Genomic DNA, 12851 nt, shown 5'->3' on the forward strand with positions numbered 1-12851 from the left:
CAACCATCACTGCAACACTCCACCGATCTGGGCTTTATGGCAGAGTGGCCAGACGGAAGCCAAACAGTTCAATCTTGATTTCCTCAGACCACAGAATCTTGTTTCTCGCAGTCTGAGAGTCCTTTAGGTGCTTTTTTGCAAACTCCAAGCTTTCATGTGTCTTTCACTGAGGAGAGGCTTCCGTCTGGCCACTCTGCCATAAAGCCCAGATCGGTGGAGTGTTGCAGTGATGGTCTGAATACTTATGCAAAGGGTATGAATACTTATGTCAATGTGATATTTCAGTTTTTTCTTTTTAATAAATTTGCAAAACTTTCTAAAATCCTGTTTTCTCTTTGTCATTATGGGGTGTTGAGTTTAGATTGATGAGGGAAAAAATGAATTTAAACGATTTCAGCATAAGGTTGCAACATAACAAAATGTGAAAAATGTGAAGGGGTCTGAATACTTTCTGAATGCACTGTACCTCAAAGAGGAATGACCCTTCTTGCCGCTCCCGTAGTGTGCGGGTGTACTAGTATATATAAATATACATCTAACCTGGATATCTGTGTAGAAAAACATATAAAACAATGATGGACTGCTGCTCTAATCATGTATGCTTGCTTCTAGGTATGGGGACAAATACCAATGGAACAAAGTCACCTCGTGTGTACATAATGTACTGGTGGGTCAGCGCTGGGTTGAGCACTACGGTGAAATAAACATCCGCAATAGAGCTGATGATTCATGCCACTGCGTGCTCTCTTTTCTCAAGGTGCTGCAAGTGATGTATAATGTGTACATTGCTGTGCAACATGCATTACTCAATCACGAATCCTGTATTCCCTCTTTTGACATGGCGGACGTTTAAAAGACTCTCCTTCTTTTGTTCACCAGGGAAACTACTGGAGCTCCAGTGCTAATGAGGTGCAGGGCTCGTTGCTTGACGCCAGTGGTCACGTGGTGCAGCGTCTTTTTGGGAAGTGGACTGAAGGACTGTACAGCGGTGCACAGCGTTCTGCAAAGTGCATATGGAGGCCAGGTCAAGCCCAAAGTGCTATAACCTGAATTGTGCATCAAGTGTCAGGTTATATACCTACAGGTCATTTTAAACATTGGCTAGGTGTGATATACGAGTTTGTTAGGTCACAATGAACCACGACTTTGCTTTTGGTAGATTAAACATCATGTGGCTGGGCTCCTTTTGTTGAGGTGCTTGTTTTGTTGTGTACATGACAGTGGCTCGTGGAAAAGCTGGAGCAGAATGGAAGGGAACAAAATAGAAAGGGGAAACACCAATAGCGTAATAGAAGTGAGATCAAGAGGAGGGGGGAAGGACACATATTGGGTGAACAAGCTGAATGAAACACAGCAATAAGAGGAAGGGGAAAGTGGGGAATAAACAGAAAAGGAAAAAAGGAGTGCTTAGAATTTGGGTCATTTCGGGTAGAGGAGATCATGAGTATGGATGGGTGGGGGTGACCTGAGGTAGTGGGGAACGCGGTCTTGAAGCCGTGGACGGAAGACTGGGGAAGGTGGTTCAATAGGTGAGAGAACAGAGGAACAAATGAGTGGAGGTGAGCGGTGAGCCTGGATTTTGGGAGTTTAACAACATGGTTACTGGTAGACCTTGTGCACCTGGGAGGGACACAGCCAAGAGAGAACAGATGGTGTAAGATGAAAAAGGAGCTGATAGAATATAGAGAGGCCACCAACCTGTCTGCTAAGTAAGAGTAACAGGCCTATACACTCAGCTTCGTCACGGGAGATGCCAATGATTTTGAAGGCCTTGTTGTTTATCTTAGGTAGGACCTTGAGGTGATCCGTGATGATCGGAGGGGCTGGGGGATGTACAGATTGCACGAAACCGTGATCTGAGCCATTTTAGTACACAATATACCGTTATAAGCAGCATGAAACAGTGTGCCAAGACCTTTAGCTCGGTAAACAATCCTGCCATTCACATGTTTCAACATATCCTGAACCAAAGTGAGCAGCTCACCTTCCTCCCTTCCAGGTGCTTTGCCAGCTAATCACGAGTTGTACTACGGCTTCACACATTTTGCCATCGAGCTCAATGAGCTTGACCCAAACTTGAGGCCCTTCCTGCCTCCGACAGACACTCGTTTCCGTCCGGATCAGAGGTAGGATCACGGAACCGTGCATCATATGGAAAGGGTGAAAGTTTACACTGGACATGACCTGCTTCGAGAAGCATCACTAATTGGACAATATTACACCAGATCTAATGATGGATGGGGCTGCAGGTAAAACACCTGGTTTAAGGGATCAATGATTTGGATTTCCTTGTCCGTTTTTTGTGCAGATTTCTGGAAGAAGGTAACCTAGAAATGGCATCAAGGAGAAAGCAGCATCTTGAAGAGATGCAGCGACAGCGATGGAACAATATGGAAGGAACTTATCAACCTCGATTCTTCAGGTAAGAGAATTTGAATGTTCCCAAACTTTAACTTCCAGATACATTAAGCTTTACAGAATGAAGCAACAATTGTTAGGAATGACATGTGGGAAACTTGCCAAAGCCGATAAAAGTAGAATGAGGAACTACACTTGCTGGTTAAGGCTCGTCTTGATTTGCGTCGGCAGACAGGTAGAACATTGGATGAAATCAACAGGACCTTGATCGAAGCATAATAACTTGGCGAGGAGAAGGTGACGTTTCAGGCATTAATCCTTTGCAAGATATGGATGAACGAAACGTCAATATTCTTGCTTCCCACAACGGTTAGCGTAGTCGCTCAATCAACAACATCTTGATGATTTCATCCACTGATAAAAACGTAGGCCTGTCTTTTAATCTTGAGAAATCCCACACACTCTCGCTGTCTCTCTCCGAAAGGAATGACTGGCAAACCCTCCCATCTACTTGCTTAATAATCCTCTTTAAAGAAGTTAAGTAATTCAAACTTTTAGGCCTCACTAGCAGTCATATGATCTTTCTTGGTCAATAGATTGGCCTCCAAAACCAGTCTAGCTATTCTCTGTCATACAAAGTCCTTCCTTGGCACACCTGAACTATTGCCCACCTACAAGGAGGTGAATGGTGACCCTGCCTCACACCTTACTTAGCTTTCAAGATCATTGGAATCTCTCGTAATGAAGCTGAGTCTATGAGCCTATCACTTTGACATCGCAGACAGGTCCGTGATCTCTCTGTCTTATAGCGCCTCCTTTCTGGTCTTGCACGCTCTGCTCTCTCCATGCTCTGTCCCCCCCCCTGCCCCCCAATCCTAAAGGTCTCTGGAGTGCACACAAGGTCTGCCAACAATCCCCTTCTCGTGAAACTCGCAAAATCCAGGATCACTGTTCACTTCCAATCATTTGTTTCCCTTTTCTCCCACATGTGGAATCAATTTCCACATTCTCTTCAATCTCTTTACCTCCAGGTTTTGAAGACCACTCTTCATTACCATCTCAGATAACTCCCATCTGAAACCATGATCTTTATTACCCCCATTAACTCTCCCCAAGCCCACCTCTTGAGTCTTTGCCTCAATCCTGAGTCTTTGCTTCCGTATCCATCTAGTCCACCTCCTGTGTCATCCCTGGTCCTCATTTTTTCTGACAACCCTTATCTTCGAGGTCTCTCTCTATTTTCTCTCAACCGTGCTGTCCCCACTCTCCTGCAGTTTGTTTTGTCATGTTACGTCCTGATCCATTCCATGTTCCATGAGTTCTGTACATATATAGGCCTCTGGAAATAAAAATAAAAAGTGTCCAATTTGCATTTGCTGACACCAACGTATTTTATCTCCTCACTGATATTTTGGCAGGAAAGCAAGAAGATCAGATGGACAGGAAGAATGGGTCACAAACAACACGTATTGGGAGCTGAGGAAGAATCCAGGTTTTTCCAATATGGAAAACCCCATATTATGGTGAACCAGCAACCTGCATTTAATGTATGTACCACCAGAGGTACAAAGCACTTTATTCTAAATAAATAATCACTTCACAACAGGGCTATTAAATTGCATCAATAGCAACAAATACATTTGCATGATGGCACAACTTGCAGTTCATCAGCAAGTCGGTAGTCGAAGGGAAGCCACTGACCGCACAAGTGAAGTGTTACTGCCGAATTCGACGTTATGATGCATGGAGTTCTCATGTGTGCGGAACAACAATTATTCCAATGTGTAACTTTTATACGAAGATCGACATCTCGCTTCATTGTGAACGAGCAAAAAGAACAATGATTATTTTATCTTTTTCAGTAACAAGAGTCCTTTTTCGTAAGGTCCATAGGCTGGTAGGATGGCCGAGCGGTACGCACATTCCCCCCTAAGCTGTCTCGCCTGGGTTTGCATCCCGGCCCAGCTATAAACTGTCATCCCGTTGTTTCACAGGTAGGGAGATTCATCAATCTGTGAGCTGTCCATAGGATGGATGTTGGTGAATGACATTTGTGGGTGAATATTAAAGAGTTGGTGGACAGGGTCCTTCGTGAAGAGTAGGCGAGTTAGCGCTGGAAACCCGGCCAAATTACAACTTCCTGCCATAACCAGCAGGGGGGTGTTGCATCAACGGCACCCTCAGTCAATGATGCTACCCCACATGACAGCCTTGTGCTCCACATGAAAGAAGAACAGGCCCATAAAGCACCAGTACCGTTTTACAGACGGGAAGTGCCATCGACCACAAGAGGACTCGTCAGGTCGTTTATTTTGGGGAGAAGAGAAATCGGACTTATTTAAACTCCAGAAATATCCTTCTAAGAAACACAAATATACACAAAGAATTAAGTTAAGCACCCCTACACAACGAATTAAGGTAAGCACCCCCTAATATATATTCTTTGTGTATATGTATACATTGGCATATATTCTAAGGTATGTGAGATCAAATAATGATTGGTATGACATTAGCAATTATCCATTGATGAAATTGAGTGATCAAAGTGAAAAAAAGTGATTGGTTGAGTCAGTGATCCGATCACGTGGGTCCTACACACGTTATTGACGCAAAGATCGCTAGAGGTCTTCTCAGAACAATGACTGTACGTTAGAAAACATAAACGTCATCCACACTGTCCGTGATGGACCTATAGCTCCATACTTAAATTGAGGTGAAAATATGCCTAAAATTCCCAAAAATTTTCACCTTGATCGTTTCATATTCATTTGAAACTTCTCCATAATTCTCCATAAATATTCAGAATAAAATATTGAAAACGGCATGATTGTTATGTTTTTATGTGACCATAATATCACTTCTCCAGAAAATATAGCAATATCATGGGTATATTACACTGTTTTGACGACAACAAACTTGTAATGTGCGAGGTTGTAAAAAAACGGGGGGGGGTGCTTAACTTAATTCTTTGTGTATACATGAACCGTTTAAACTAATGTCGCAGGAATAACTTAAATAAATTGCTTGATGTCGACTCCTGTGTACTCGTGGATGTGATGCGGCATCCCTAGCCATGTTCTGCTGTGTACTGTAGTGAAAAGAATGAGTTGCATGACAATATATGAGAATGGAATGAATTATTGCACAGTGAACGATTCTTATTGAACGTTCACTAATATTTTAATATGACTGTTTGTAAAGCACCCGTTACATTAAAAGCATGAAGAATCGGTTCATCGAATGTTTCGTTAATTTATACTATAGGAGATGTTTGTCTGTGCATCGCCAATTTTCTCAGAGATGGCCGACCGGATCTTCGTCAAAACGTCATTATTTAATTTTAACGACGTGTATATGATGTGCATCAGGAAGAAGATCATTGGTTTCGGGTCTCATGGTCACTTGAAAGTTGGAATTACATGGGGTTTCCACATATCTCGCGAGATTGTGAGTTGCGACGGTGACGGGGCATGAATGTTTCGATCATTGTTTGTAAGAATTGTTTCGATTTGCGGTGACTGTGAAGTCGGTGCGAGGATGATAGGGGAGGGAAAAGCGTTAAATATTCCGCTGTTTTAAAATGGGAATTATCGTTTGCTTCTATTATCTTCAGCTATCTTCTTATCTCTTATAAGAGTGAAATATAGAAATAACTCTTGGATTTGGACATCGGTGCTCATCTTTAAATCTGCTCTGTTGGGTATGGTCCCCTCATTACCCTGCGCTCGTGAAACGAAAAGCGGGGTAAAGCATTCAGTTACGTACATATGTGTGCAATGTGTGTCTGCATTTTAAAAATCCATTTTCTCGGCAACCGTTGGTCTGATTGACATGAAATTTTCACCATAGGAGGGCCTCCTGCTGTAGAATATTTTAGTGATTATTATGACGTCGTGGGTCACATGGTACAGGCGCCATCCTGGAAAAACTTCACACCTCTATTTCTCTGAAACCACTCCAAAGAAAAAATTGAGACCTGGCTCATTGTCAACTACTCCCCATGGGGAATAAGATATGTTAATGATGATGTCATCGGTGCCTTCGTTATGACGTCATAAATCGACAAATACAACACTTATCCATCCGATCATTATTTTAAAAAAAAATCAGTAATTGTTGGTCTGATGGACACGAAATTTTCACCATAGGAGCGCCTCCTCCGTTAGAATATTTTAATGATAATCATGACGTCATAGGTCATGTAGTACAGGCGTCATCTTCTTTAGCAGATTTTAATGATAATCATGATGTCATAGGTCATGTGGTACAGGCGCCATCTTGGAAAAAACATTGCACCTCTATATCTCCAAAACCGCTGCATAGGAAAAATTGAAACATGGCTCATTGTAAAGAACTCCATATGGGGAATAGGTGTTGTTAACGATGACGTCATTGGTGCCATTATGACGTCATAATTCGACAGGGACAACGCTTAGTCTGTTGGACAGGGACAACAGCTGATCAGTTTGAAATGTATTGAGCGTGATCTATGCAACAATTGTATTAGAGAATATAAATTTATGATGTCATCACTCACGTGGTCTGGCAGCCAAATTGAATCAAAGGAAAAAAATGTTTAAAAACAGAAGAGTTGGCTCGCAACAAGTTGACTGCACAGGGTACGTATTCTATGAATACCATCTTGTTACTTCAATTGATTGGAATCATCAGAGCAGGGATTAAAATAAAAAACTCATTTCCTGTATTCAGACTGTTTATAAAACAACATAATTCCAATATTTCATTGTTCCACAAAACTTTTTAGAAACCCTTGGGAATGTGACTTTCACTGTTTCATTGGTTCACAAAAAAATTATCAAAATATTGGGACTGCACACCTAACCTCTGACTTCAAACCGCCATCCACATAATCGGCTAGGTGCCATTTAATGAACCGGAAAACTGTTGAACAAATCAGTTTTCTGACCATTGTCATGATCCCTCACTAATTCATAAACTCGCTGCCATTCACGTCACCCATGAGCATTGGGACAGGCCATCGGCCTGGCTGGGTTCACAGGTCCAAACAGATCCTGAAAATGCCGCAAAGGCTATGATAGTAAGTCAGTTGGTTTGCGAGACTTGTCCAGTCACTGTGTGCTGATGCTTTGGTAAATTTGTTTTAGTTGTTAAACCTACTCTGACTGTCCTCCTCTTAAAACCTCCTCTTAAAAGACTGTCCAAAAGTAAGACTGCCCAAGTCCCAAAGGTATGCCGAAGAGTCAGTTTCGAACTGATGAGGTATTCTATATTTATGGTCCTATTTGCAAAAGATTTGTGGTTGTGATTACTGGGAGTAATTTGGCTGGAGCTGACTTATTGGATGAAAGACATGAACGGGTTGTGATTGTGATTACTGGGAGTAATTTGGCTGGAGCTGACTTATTGGATGAAAGACATGAACGGGATTGATTTTATGACTTGAGGGGAGTGGGTAGTGGAGGGGGCGGTGGGGGGTGGGGGTATGTAATTTTAAGCAAATAAGATGTATATCAATGATGTGGATTTATACGGACGATGCGGCTCCCTGTGCTCACCGTTCACCCTGTTTGCTCCATTGATAAATATATAAAGAAGAAACGTTGTTTGTGTGTTTGTTTTGTTCGTTTATACATTTTGTGTGTTGTTCCCTGCAGGAACCACTGCAATGAAACTTTGCTTGAGCTATGTTCGGATAAAAAAAATTTGACCCAGATAAAACCAGCTAATTGACCTTTAGGCGTCGATGAAGTCTTGTGCTTATACACTGCTTGGGTTTTTTCCCGGAACGATAGAGTAATACTGCACGACACCGACATTCTTGGGGGATATATTCCTGGAAAACGCCGTGAATGTCGAATCCGCAAATCTCGAGACAATGTTTCAATGGGAAAAGGGGGATAGGTTCCTGCTGGCAGTTCGTGATTCATAAGGGGCTTTTTTGAAATTTTGCGAACACAAATGCAGATTACAGTTTCATTAATAATTTCTCTGACATTTCTGTCACTGACATCAATTCATCCTGGGAATTCTTCCAAGCAAATTGCTCTCTCATACACAGATTTTTCCCATCTCGTGTTCTATTGTCATACACTTCTTCCCGTCCATGGTACACGGAAGCTCGTGGTGAAGCAGTTGCCCTGAAACAACTTGCCTTCGCCTCCTGGAAGGGAAATCCAACTGAAGGCAATTTCAGTTTCTTCCACAAAGCACAGAACAACATTGTGTCAACCCTCAGTAAAGCCAGGAAACAATATGTCTCCACTCTCAAGATTGAACTCTCAAACCTGTGTCCCTCCTTCAAATACTGGTGGCTTCTGGTCAAATATGTCTCTAGTGTGTGTTCCCCTTCCATCACCTCCCTTACCTCAAATGGCTACACAGTTGCCACTGCACGTGAAAAAGCTGAATGCCTCAACTCTGTGTTTGCCTCCAAATCTTGTGTCCCAAACCCGTCTCTCTCTGTACCCACCTTACTCAGTCGAACCCAGCTGTTCCTGGACTCTGTGTCCTTCTCTCCTGACAAGGTGGAGAACTTTCTGTCAAACCTCGACTCTGATTCTGCAACTGGACCAGATGGCATCAGCCTACGGGTCCTAAAATCCTGCTCTATCACACCCTCTCTCTGTTCTATTCACCCTCTCTTTTGCTCAAGCTCATCTGCCATCTGCTTGGAAATTGGCCAACATTACCGCTTTACAGAAAACAGGTGCAAAAACAGATCCTTGCAACTGCAGACCAATCAGCCTGCTCCCAATTATCAGCTCGGTCATGGAATCCATCATCGCTTCTGACATTAAATCCTTCCTATTCTCCAATGGCTTGATCTCTGATCATCTATTTGGGTTCAGACCAGATCACTCTACTCTAGAGATGCTGCTTCTGCTGCCTTAACAATGGATGGAGGTCCTCAAAGCCAAATAGGAAATCAGAACCGTCTCCCTTGACTTATCTTGTGCCTTCGATACGGTCTGGCACTCCGCCCTGCTCACAAAACTCTCCTCTTATGGTATCCATGGAAATCTCCACTCATGGCTGACGGACTTCCTCTCCTGTCGCAGTCAACATGTGGCTCTAAATTGAATTATCTGTTGGCTGGAGTTCCTCAAGGCAGTGTTCCGGGCCCTGTGCTTTTTCTAATCTTCATCAACGATCTCTCCAACTCTCTGGAAAATCCTTTTTATCTTTTTGTTGATGACTCCACCCTCTGCCGCTCCATCTCTCATCCCTCAAATTGGCAGGCAGCAGCCTCTTCACTCTCTGCAGACCTGGATAACATTACAAGCTGGTTGAACACATGGAACATGTCTTTCAATCCTGACAAATCTCACACTCTCACCTTGTCTCTCTGAAAAATCTTCCCATCTACTTTCTTAACAATCCTCACGAAGAAGTTCTGTCACTCAACCTTTTGGGTTTAACTATCTGCCATGATCTTTCCTGGAAAAAACATATTTCCAAGCTGCCCCCCAAAGCCAGTTGCCCACTTGGCATCCTCCATCGTGCGAAGTCCTTCCTTGGCACTACTGAGCTCCTCACCACATAAGAAGCTTTCATCCGCAGCTTAATGGAGTACTGCTCTCCCCTCTGGGCTGGTGCTCCTGCCTCACACCTAGCGTGGCTTCACGCTGTAGGAACCCGTTCCTGTTATATATATATATATATATATGTATATATGTATGTATGTATGTATGTATGTGTGTGTGTGTGTATGTATGTATGTATGTATGTATGTATGTATGTATGTATGTATGTATTAAAAAAAGATAATGAGTGTCAGTGAAATATCATAAAAAGAAAAATAAGGGTAAGAATTGCACCGTTTTAAAAGAAAGACAGTTGACATTTCAGGTATAACCCATTGTCAAAAAATCTGCACTCACACAAAGCATACACAGTATATACACAAACACAGAGCATTTCAAGAGTAACAGTGCACTGAATGAAATAATGTTTCACATGTTTGGTCGTCTCCACATTTACTGTTCTGTAACTTGTGATGACATTTCAAAATCGAATCATCTGTTACCTCTGCCGCCAAAGGTTTTCATCCCTGTTTGTTTGTCTATCTGTCTGTCTGTGAGCATGATATCTCAAAACGTTATGAACTGATTTGGACGAAACTTCCTGGACAGGGTGGGTGTGTGATGAGGACGAATTGATTCGATTTTGGTGAAGATTTGGATCCAAATCCAAGAATATTTTAAGCGATTCTTCACCATTGAGAGATTGGGCCAAAACAATGTATAGCACGATATCTCAAAATAGGATTTACATATCGGCTTACGGAATTCAACCACCAACTATTTTTGAGATCAGCGTAGGCCAAAAGGTCAACGTAGGCCAAAGGTCAACCACTTTTTTTTGAATTTCTAAAATCCTCAATTTTCATCCGATTGACTTGAAATTTGAAGAGGATTTTCATATCAGATTTCATATCAACTATCAGAGAAGTCTAAAACACAAGGACACTGCAAGGACTTCCAGGAAAGAAGTCGGTATTTCAAAAAAAGTGGATCTGCGGTGAAATTGGTGGGGGTAGAAAAGATCAAGGTTTTGGATGGGGGTGGTGGTGAACAGCTGTTTTAAAGACCTAGAGGGAGGAGTGGGATTGAAGAGAGTGAGGGAGTTTGTTCCAGAGGCGGGAGAAAAGAGGAATGAAAGAGTGAAGGTGAATAGAGAGTCTTGATTTTGGCAGTTTAACCATAAGAGGGTTCCTGGCAGATCTTGCGCGACCTGTAGGAATATTTGGGGGACAGAGCACAGATAGAGATGGGGGAGCAAGGCCGGAGAGGAGTCGGTAGAAGACGGAAAGACCACCAACCTGCCTGCGGTGAGTAAGTGAAAGGCCCTTGGAGTTAGCTTCATCACGGGAGATTCCAATGATTCTGAAAGCTTTGATTTTGGTTAAGGTCCGGATGCAGATCCGGCCATCAGTGGGCTACAAAACACAAACTGGTCAGCCTGGTGGAGGTATGCTCTCTGCCGAGTGCCATTCTGGTCTATTACCTTTGATATGTCTTTGTTGTATATGACAACAAACACTTTTCTCTGAAAGACATGTTCATGCACAAAACGTGTTAAGTTTCTCCTGCACTTCTTCTTTTGAAACGCCCTGCATGTATAACCTCACATCAGGAATTTTGTTTACCGCTGCAAGGAGAAGGAAATTGAAGGAAAGTAATGGTTTTTCTGACCAACTCTACCTTGCAGCACAATTGTGCCAATGTTAGAAAGAAAAAAAACCAATCATGTTCGTCCTAATGCATGGTTGTCATCACAAATGCAATCTGTAGAGAAAATAAGGCACAAGTCAAAAGACGCAAAAAAATTCTGAAGTCTTATCAAACTTTTTAATGTAGTCACAAACATCCCGATGTTGAGATTTGGTTCTAATATCACTCCATCAAAAATATTTGTTACTTGCCGGAAAAAATTCCAGCAAGTATGTTGATCTGTTCGTTTGTTTGTTACTTGCCGGAAAAGATTCCGGCAAGTATGTTGATCTGTTCGTTTGTTACTTGCCGGAAAAATTTTTCCGGCAAGTATGTTGATCTGTTCGTTTGTTACTTGCCGAAAAAATTTTCCGGCAAGTATGTTGATCTGTTCGTTTGTTTGTCTGTCTGTCTGTTTGTCTGTCTGTCTGTTTGTCTGTCTGTTTGCAGCACTGCGTCTACACCGTTGCACGGAGAATCGCCAAACTTTGCACACATATTGGTCTTGCCCTGGAATAGACTGTGTCCAATTGATGACGTCATCGGTGACGTGGTTCGGCCGCCATCTTGGAAAAACCGAAAAACTTTGCACTTCTATATCTCCGAAAGTACTGAACAGAAAAAATTGAGACATGGCTCATTGTAAAGAACTCTCCATGGGGAATAAAATATGTTAATGATGACATCATCAGTCACGTGGTCGGCCGCCATCTTGGAAAAACGGCAAAACTTTGCACCACGAAATCTCCAAAAGTGCTGAACAGAAAAAATTGAGACATGGCTCATTGTAAAGAACTCTCCATGGGGAATAAAATATGTTAATGATGATGTCATATGTCACGTGGTCGGCCGCCATCTTGGAAAAACGGCAAAACTTTGCACCACTATATCTCCAAAAGTGCTGAACAGAAAAAATTGAGACATGGCTCATTGTAAAGAACTCTCCATGGGGAATAAAATATGTTAATGATGACGTCATCAGTCACGTGGTCGGCCGCCATCTTGGAAAAACCGAAAAACTTAGCACCTCCATATCCCCGAAAGTGCTGAATAGAAAAAATTGAGACATGGCTCATTGTAAAGAACTCTCCATGGGGAATCAAATATGTTCATCATGACGTCATTGGTCACGTGGTTCGGCTGCCATATTTGTCCTAAATGGCCAATAAAAAAGTACATTCCGGCAAGTCCTCGGTCTCTGACCGATTTTTCATCTGTTTGTCTGGCTGTTTGTCTGTCTGTCTGTTTGTCTGGCTGTTTGCAGCACTGCGTCTACACCGTTGCATGGAGAATCGCCAA

At 42.5% G+C, this 12851-nt stretch overlaps 1 protein-coding gene across 4 annotated transcripts in view; it reads left to right on the top strand.

The window, feature by feature from the left end:
• Positions 1-5592, top strand: part of LOC137429660 (oxysterol-binding protein-related protein 6-like) — a 186872-nt gene extending 181280 nt beyond the window's left edge. For 3 of the 4 annotated variants that reach the window (XM_078779693.1, XM_078779694.1, XM_078779696.1), the window contains 5 exons: positions 613-757; positions 880-1024; positions 2000-2126; positions 2309-2422; positions 3777-5592. In XM_078779693.1, coding sequence (XP_078635819.1) covers positions 613-757; positions 880-1024; positions 2000-2126; positions 2309-2422; positions 3777-3885 — 640 coding nt within the window. In that variant the 3' untranslated portion in view covers positions 3886-5592. Of the gene's footprint in view, positions 1-612; positions 758-879; positions 1085-1999; positions 2127-2308; positions 2423-3776 lie in introns of those variants that run through there. The other variant, XM_078779695.1, reaches the window with a different exon arrangement.
• Positions 5593-12851: the final 7259 nt, after the last annotated feature.

This window comes from Myxine glutinosa, chromosome 6, assembly GCF_964187855.1.
Source record: "Myxine glutinosa chromosome 6, kmMyxGlut1.1, whole genome shotgun sequence".
Lineage (NCBI taxonomy): Eukaryota > Metazoa > Chordata > Myxini > Myxiniformes > Myxinidae > Myxine > Myxine glutinosa.